This window comes from Anastrepha ludens, chromosome 2, assembly GCF_028408465.1.
Source record: "Anastrepha ludens isolate Willacy chromosome 2, idAnaLude1.1, whole genome shotgun sequence".
In the NCBI taxonomy this organism is placed as follows: domain Eukaryota; kingdom Metazoa; phylum Arthropoda; class Insecta; order Diptera; family Tephritidae; genus Anastrepha; species Anastrepha ludens.
This window is the reverse complement of record NC_071498.1, coordinates 72247992-72256845: the sequence shown is the minus strand read 5'-3', so window position 1 is coordinate 72256845 and position 8854 is coordinate 72247992. Positions and strand designations below refer to the sequence as shown.

At 39.8% G+C, this 8854-nt stretch overlaps 1 protein-coding gene across 1 annotated transcript in view; it reads right to left on the bottom strand.

The window, feature by feature from the left end:
- Positions 1–8229: 8229 nt before the first annotated feature.
- Positions 8230–8854, bottom strand: part of LOC128866334 (dystrophin-like) — a 100746-nt gene continuing 100121 nt past the window's right edge. The window contains exon 3 of the mRNA XM_054107011.1: positions 8230–8259. Within this exon, the coding sequence (XP_053962986.1) occupies positions 8230–8259 (30 nt within the window). The remainder of the gene's footprint in view (positions 8260–8854) is intronic.

Sequence of the window (8854 nt, the reverse complement as noted above, 5' to 3'; positions counted from 1 at the left end):
TCACATTCGGGCAGCTCAAGGCTATAGTCAAGGCAAAAAGTGGTCATATCGAGTAAAATAAATTAATTCTTAATTTTGTATTATTTTCACACATTTTTTACTTTGAATTAAATAAAAGTAATTTTCCAAACTAAATTTTTGACCTTTTTAACTGGTTACACTTCAAGTGCCCGACCATATATGCTCGATTTGCAAATCTTAGAGCCCCGCAATATTTATATTTTTATTAAGACTCGCAATTTATGTATTATTTGGGCTCTCCCTTTAGGTGACAATTGGGTATTGATAGTGAAAGAGACCTTCGAGATATTTATTTTTCACTGTACCATAATTTGGGCTTCAGAATTATAATTTAAATAAATTAAACAGTACTTCCTAGCTTTGTTGTTGCTATTCTCATTGTAAAAGTGGAAAATATGAAGCATCTGTGTATAAGTAAGTTCTGAAACTTTTTACAATCTGCAAATAATACAATGAAAGTAGAGCGAATGCATGTCTAAGAAACATTATTGGGACTGGCAAAATGTATGTCTACTTCACATAACTAACGGTTACATACAAGCATAAACAGTTAATTGAAGGGCTTAAATATGAAGCTAATAATTATAATCCATCCTTCTGTCAATCACCATAGAGTTTAGCCGTGTGTGTTTCTCATATATGAAATACTTCCACTTTCTCCTTTTATCTACCGTCCTTTGCACCTTCAATCATTTTCCGCGCTATCAATAATCAAAATGGGCTTGTGGTTCGGTGAATATGAGAAACCACAAAGCCAATTTACAGGCGATTAAAACCGCTCAACCAGCTAGGTTTGTATGATACATTTTCATGTCTGCATGTATATTCGTATTGAATGAATAGCTAGTTACATACATATATGTACATTTGCAATTAGAAACGGTTAATTATAACAATGTGTTGCGTCGAAAATTGGATTGCACAATAAAGTCATTTAGGATTTAGCGTGGAGCTACAAACAGTAGTAAGAGTAAAGTGAGATTAAATGTCGAAGTGAGACCAAAACTTCCCCTACACTCGTGTACACGCAGTTACTGTCGCATTCCTTTCTTACGCCCTCTACAATATCTAGTTGGTAATTTGGATGTACATCTTTTACGTTGACGAGAATATTTGAATCAATAATTATATAGTGGGGTAAGATATACGAATATTCTAAAGCGAAACAAATAAAACAAACCTGGCGAAATGAGAATTATCTTACTGATATTTAGATCTAAAAAAAAAGATGCACCAGACAGACTCCTGTTTTGGGTGTCCATAAAAAAAAGTTTGTGCATGTCAGAACCGACTGGCACATGAATTCGCCTTAACTGCAGAAGATTGGAGTTGTCTAATCTAGATATTAGAATATTTACGAGGGGTGCCTTTTATTTGGCAGGATTTGGCAATCCTGGTGTGGCAATCTGGCAACTGACAGCTGTATCGCAAAGTTTGACATTTTTTGGCTTTTACGTACTCAGAACGTTTTGAAATACCAGCGCTATTTGTGTTGTTTACAGTAACTTAAAAGATTCATCTCGGTCCAAAAATGGAATTAAATCGTGAACATTTTCGTGCGATTATTGTATTTTTTACAACTTTCGACGTGGATTAACTCAGCAACATTGCATGGATGAACTTAATTCATTTTTAGGCGATGAAGCTCCATCAAAGACCAGTGTTCATCGATGGTATGGTGAATTCAATCGTGGCCGTAGTTCACTCTAAGACGAATTTCGTGAAGGTCGTCCGAAAACCATTGATGCTGTGCGCGAACTGATATTGCAAGATCGTCATGTGACCTATGGTGAGATTGAGACAATCTTAGGCATTAGTGGGACCAGCATACATTCAATAGGAATATTGCATAAACATTTGACTGTTAAAAAAATTTATTCGCGTTGGATCCCACATAATTTGTCAATCGCTCAAAAAAAAGCTCGTGTCGATTGGTCGAAGGAAATGCTCAAAAAATATGATCGCGGGGCTTCGCAACACGTATATGACATCGTGACAGGTGATGAATCGTGGATTTACGCGTATGAGCCCGAAAGTAAACAGCAGTCGACTGTATGGGTGTTTCAAGATGAGCCAAATCCAACAAAAGTTGTTCGCGCACGAAGCACTTCCAAGCAAATGGTCACCTGTTTTTTCGGAAAAACTGGACATGTCGCAATCGTACCACTACAACAACGCAGAACAGTAAATTCTGAGTGGTACACAACCATTTGTTTGCCAGTTGTCTTCCAAGAAATTAGGAAAACCAATCGCCAAAGACGGATCACTCTTCACCAGGACAATGCGAGCTCTCACACATCGACTCAAACAACTGCATTTTTGAGCACCCAAAACATCGAATTAATGGGTCATCTGCCGTATAGTCCTGACTTGGCACCGAATGACCTCTTTTTATTCCCGTACGTAAAAAACAAACTGAGAGGTCAACTTTTTCGACACCTGAAGAAGCGGTTGCGGCATTCAGAATGTATGTTTTGGAGGTACCTCATTCAGAGTGGCAAAAGTGCTTCGACAGTTGGCTCAAACGCATGCAAAAGTGTATAGATCTTCATGGAGAATATTTTGAAAAACAACAAATTGATTTTCGATGATTAAAATTTGTTTTTGTTCTTTATTTCTATGAGCAGGGGTGAACGCGTATGGGGTATTTAATCTTAAGCTAAACGTGATAATGTGTAAACGTAAAGTAAAGCGATTAAGTGTTGAAATTAAATAAAGCAAGTTCTGTTGCCGGTAGTTCTGACTTTTACTTAATAATTCAGTGCTCGTACGCAGAGGAATTATTGAAGAATTTTCTATTTGGATGAACCGTCACAATTTCATAACAGTAGGGAGAAAATGCGCAACGCCGTCAAGGAAAAAAATTATCAAATTTGTGTCACTTCAAACGTGACTTTATTATGCCAAAATTTAATGGACTGTAAAACTGTGTACCTGTAGTTTTTAATTTTTATGAAAATTCATTCGAATTTTTATAAATCTGAAGCAAATTTTGAAACTTGGATTATTATGGCATTTGTTAAAGAGGTAACTACATTTTTATATAAAAAAAAGTTGAAATTAAAAAAGAGGTTGTCTGTAAAGTCGGTTTACTGACGATAATTTAACGTGACAACGTCATAAGAAAATACTGATGTAAGGGTTGCAATTTTCAAAACAAAATTTTAATTTTATTTGTTTGATAGATATTTTGTATGGATATAGAGGAGGAGGTAAATGGAATTGCAATGGAATAGGTCAAGTTACATTTACACAAACGTGAAAAATGACGAAACATTTATCAACTTCATGAAAGATATCTTCAATTTTGATTGTGCATCAGACGTTAATAAGTCCACAACACTAAGAGGCATCATCAGCGATTTGACATTCTCAAGACACATTACACTTGAAACACTCCCTTTCATTTCCTACTTTTTCTATCATCTCCTATTCTCAACAGGGAAATGGTTCATTACCATGCACACAGCAAGAAGGCATATGCAAATACAAGTATGTGAATTTATATACAAATGCGCATATACATACATATACATACATATATATGCTCACTCAAGTAGGACAGAGCCAGATGTCGAACGTTGCCGAACGCGGGGATCGATTGTGCGCTTTGTCGTTCGTTCCGCGCTCTCGCTTGCAGTTCATTCAAGGTAACGGCAATGAGCAAGGTAACACTAATGAGCAAGGTAACGACAATGAGCAAGGTAACGGCAATGAGCAAGGTAACACTAATGAGCAAGGTAACGACACATTTTTTCGTGCGTGCAGCCTGTTAAATCGAATTATAAGACGTTATCACGTCAAAAAGCTCCAATATACTTCTAAAAACAGAATAACTCAAAATTATCTAGCCGATTGCGTTGAAATTTGAAATATCGTATTTATAATTTGATTTGACTCATTACAATATTGAGGCTGAAGCATAACTTCTACACACGAATGTTTTTCTGATTTGCCTGTAAAGGTAGGTAGAGGTTTAGAAAGTCCCCAAATGCACATTTATTTTAGAAAAGGGTGGGGTTAAAATTGTCGGCGGAAATTTTAAATAAGTTCTCTCCGAGGCATTGCTAAATTGTTGACCGATGCATGTATGTACATTTACTTTCTATCGCTGTGCGTCTCTACAACATTTCGCTGCAACCAGCATAACCAATTGGGCAGGTGCATCATTATAATGATACATATGCACATATATTCAATTAGTATACAAAGCCCTGCGAGGTATAATTGTGTGGTACATTTGCATTTACAAATATCATCTCATTTCTGGAAATACACATTCGTATATACCATATATAAAGGGGTTTCCCTGTAAAAGATCAATGGTTTCGTTGCTTGTGTGGCACGTAGCGCCGTCCTGTTGAAAATAAACGTTGTCCACATTAATACCATCAAATTCCGATGATCATTAAACATCTCTCGATAGCGATAGATAACACGTGTTATTGGAAATCCCTTTATTTTATCCATACGCTCATGTCATGCCACCCTTTTCGGTGGTTTTTGTGTGTAGCCAATCACGTGTCGGTACGCCTGCCGCCGCATATATTACAAACTATTTGTTTGTATGGTTGTGTGTGTGTGTGAGCCATCGTGGCAATGTTATTCAAATCATCGATGATAATCAAGTAGAAATTTTCTGTCCAAAAAGTATGACAACCTTCTGCGGCTACAGCAACACGGCGTGCCATTGTTGCCAACACAAAATTTTAAAAAGTTTTTAATTCATTCCAACATCTCTCATCATATTTCAGCTTTTATATGATACTAATAGGGGTGTAGGGCAGATCGCCTCCGCGTGGTGCACCCTGGGTACAGCCAAATGACCTGCGGCCTTAACGGCCTTAAACCTGAACGGGGACGACCCTGCGTTCTCTTTGGCTACGTCTATACTCTGTGGACCTGAGCTTCGATTCCTGAGCTGATGGTTGTGGCATTCTGCCACCTGAGTACGCTGGGGTGAAACTCAACCGAAATGGGCCAATGTCCTGACTGCCCCCGTCCCGTTAAAACCCTGGCAGGCCTCGGAGTACGTTCCAAACTCGTCGCCATTAGGTTGGTGGTGTAGGTGCGGTTGAGATGACTCCCGCTTTGCGTCCGATCTGCATGCCTCATAAGGGTATGCGTCAACCCTAGCACGGCCTCTCTGCCTCGTCACAGATAACCGTGGGATCACTTAGGGACGACTACACATTCGAGTCATGGATAGCGGCTCCGAGTGGGGACCCATTTAAAAACATGAATAACAACAACAACAAAAACAGAACCAAAAATCAAAGCCCCAAAAATTTAGACGGGATTCGGAGCCGAACCCCAAGGTCTCCTCACTTAAGGAAAGAGGGGCATAACCGCCTCCTCTAACCAGCTCTAACCGAGAGGCAGCCCTGGGGGACAAAACAAGTAGGGGCGGAAGGGTGTCGGAGGTTTCAGGGACTTCTTTTCTGGGGTTACTCGCTAGGCCTAAACGGCAGCCAGGACAGAGCAGGAAAGCATTCTCTGACCAACGCATAGCCGCTAAAATCCTGGAACTCTACGGCGGCCAAAATGCTTCGCAGGTACTTGAGAAGTATTTAAGGACGCTTGAGTGGGCCAGGATGGTACTTGGTGGGGCAGAGAAAGGCCGGGCGGAAAGGGAGGGTGCGGTAGCACCGCCCGTAGAATCGGCAGTGAAGCGGCAACGCTCTCGAGAGGAGGACATTCTCCGGCCGAAGGAACCGAGGACTAAACTTAAGTTTAGGCTCCCGGACCACTGTAGTGTTTTCCAAGCGGAGGTATCCGCAATTAACGAAGCGGTGGATTGGTTGCTTACTTCGGCAATTACCGTTAAGGAAGTAAATATTTACTCCGATAGCCAATCGGCAATTAGGGCCTTGGACACGCTGTTTATGGGTTCGAGATTGGTCGGGGAATGTCTGGCTTCTCTCTCGATTGCATCCGAATACTTCGTCATCAGGCTCATTTGGGTTCCCGGGCACAGCGGCATAGAGGGAAACTACTGGGCTGATGAGCTGGCTAGACAGGGGACTTTGGAGACGGTTTCGTCATGAAATGAGAGAATTGGGGTTCCCCTGAGAACCTGTGGTTTGCTCCTGGAAAGATGGGTCTCGAGTCAACTCAGCGAGCGCTGGGCTAGTGCACAAACGTGCAAGGTCGCGAGATCCTTCTGGCCACGGGTAAATCGGGGACGCTCAGGGGAACTCCTAAGGCTAACAAAGCCCCAGCTCTCGAATTTGGTGGGCATCCTTACCGGACATTGTACGTTAGGTGTTCATGCCGTGAGACTTGGGATTGCCTCAAGTCCGTTCTGCAGAAACTGTCTGGAGGACGAGGTGGAATCATCTCAACACCCCGAGCTCGTCTGGCAAAGACTTAGTCATCTGGGCTCTCACTTTTTCGCTACGCCTGCGAATAAAGCCGGTGTAAATACCATACATTTGGTGAAGTTCATCAGTAGCTTGTTGCGGCTATCTACGAACGCAAATCAGCCACCGTCGGCGTCGTCGTCAAATGTATGGTCATCATCGTCTCTAATCCCAAGGCTCCTTCTTCCTTCCCTTCTTCTTTCTCCTCTCTCATGTATGGCACCACAACGGACGAATTTTTAATATTTGTCTAAGTGAGCCCTTAGCTAGGGCAGCCATTTAACCTAACCTAACCTAACCTAGGCTACTAATAAGTCACTATCGTCGAAGAAAGCTTACTAGCTATTTTTTAATTAGCATTCGGGATTACCAGGCTGAATGTGCTTTATATGAACACAAACTGCCAAATAGTCTAGTAACTGTATTTCATAGATCGCTGCCCTCCGAAGGAGGGTAAATGGAGTAAATTCTAATATAAGTGGAACATTTTTTCATACAAATATCTCGCTGCTGGCCCAAACTTTTCAAGGCACATTCAAATTTCTTTATAAAGTATAATAGATCCTAGATAGCCGTACTCCTTAAAACCATAGAACCAGCTATATTTTTTACTAATTTCATGAAAGGAACCTCCTGCACTCACTGCAGCTCCACTTGAAGGCGCAACTTAGAAGTGCCCCATACACGATGTCAGAAAGTACAAGTGGAGCATCGTCCATCGACATAAGTTGAGCATTAAGGAACTTTGAATCTTGTTCTCATTTAATGCCCAAATTTATTTACACACCAGCATTAGAAAAATTATAGAATTGGCTAGAATCTTTCCTCCGTCAACGAGTGTCACGCAATCACCTGAAAGTTACTTCTTTCATTAGTGGATCCTCCAAAATGTTGTTGGCCTTCTCCTTAAAAAGAGGTACTGTCCATCTCAACCACAACTGTTCTCTCGGAGGGTATGCGCTAAATAAACTTAAATAGGTCATTTTCGACCTTCCATTATGCATAAAGTAGAATATTATTAAATGTCACCTAAATACTATAAAAAGGGTGCAAATACGAGTACAAGAGTGCAAAAAAGTTAGGTCATAATTATTAATAAAATAATATAATTGTATGTAAGTCCTATTTTACTGATCTTCTCTTACTGCAAGCGGGTTAAGCATTCAACTGACGCACATGAGGAATTCTTTGAAATCCTTGGGGGATACACGACCCTGTGAATAAAACGCTCCTGAGTAAAACCTGTGCGGTTGAATGAGAGCCAACCAAAGCTAAAAGCTCATGATCTTGGAATTTAGGTAGCTTCTCGTAGATAAAGAGTCTTATTGAAGCACTGTTGTTTTTAGTTTTAGTAAATGGTATTTATCTCACAAATCAATAATATTAGAAACTAGAATTTTATTTACCTTTTTAAACTTTCCTGACATCTGATTGATAATGATATGGAATACAATATATGTATTTACTACCATCTAGAAGTACATACCTGTAAAGAGAGAGAGAGAAAATTATTGATCAATTTTTTATTTTATGATAAGTCACATGACCACTACTCGAATTCGAGAACTATATGTGAATATTGTGTGCTACCTTCAAATTGAATTGATGTAAAAGTCATTTTATTAGTGACTTAGTTCCGTCTTTACTATTTCCAATTCTAACCCCAAAGTTCTTAAACCAAATGAGTTCTATTTAACATCTTAATTTTTTTTTAAATTTGCATCATGGCTCGAGTTACTTCAGAGGCGATCATTTGAGTGATCGGATGCTTATTTCGTTGGTAAACTTGGAATAAAAATTATTATCCTTATTTAGACTACAACCTTTTGCCAGTTTCGGCCGAGACTTACGCAATATCATTGGAGAGCTTGTAGAACTAAGAAAGGGAATAAAATTCGTTTCACAATTATCCCGTATAATGTTTTATTAGACAGCTGTTGCTTTTTTTTATCCTTATATAACATCTGGCAACACTTTTGTTCCACATCAACGGTCTTAACCAGCCAGCGGCAGTTTGGCGAGGAAATGTAGTGTTACGCGTTGGCAAATGGGATGAAAGTGGGCAAATGTAATTGTAATGGGATTTGAGGCGAGGATTTTGTTTACAATGTGACAACACACTCGGATGTATGTGCGTATGTATATTTAATTTTGAAGAGAAGGTGCAAGTACAACACACCCTTTGCACCCGCTATTCGAAATGACGAGGCAGGGGATAGGCGACAACAGGCAGGTTGTGAGACAACAAAATCCCCTTAGATTGAGTGGCATAACGGAGTAATTATGTAAAGGATAATGATTGAAAATTATGGAGTGGCAGGTATAGAAAACGAAAATAATATGGAAAGAAATTTTGTTGAGAAAATGTCAATGCCAGCAAATGGTGAAATGTACTATCTTGGTGGTATAAATGAAAGGAAATCTGGATTAGAAAGAGGATGATGGAGGACTGAGGAAAGACAAAATGAAGT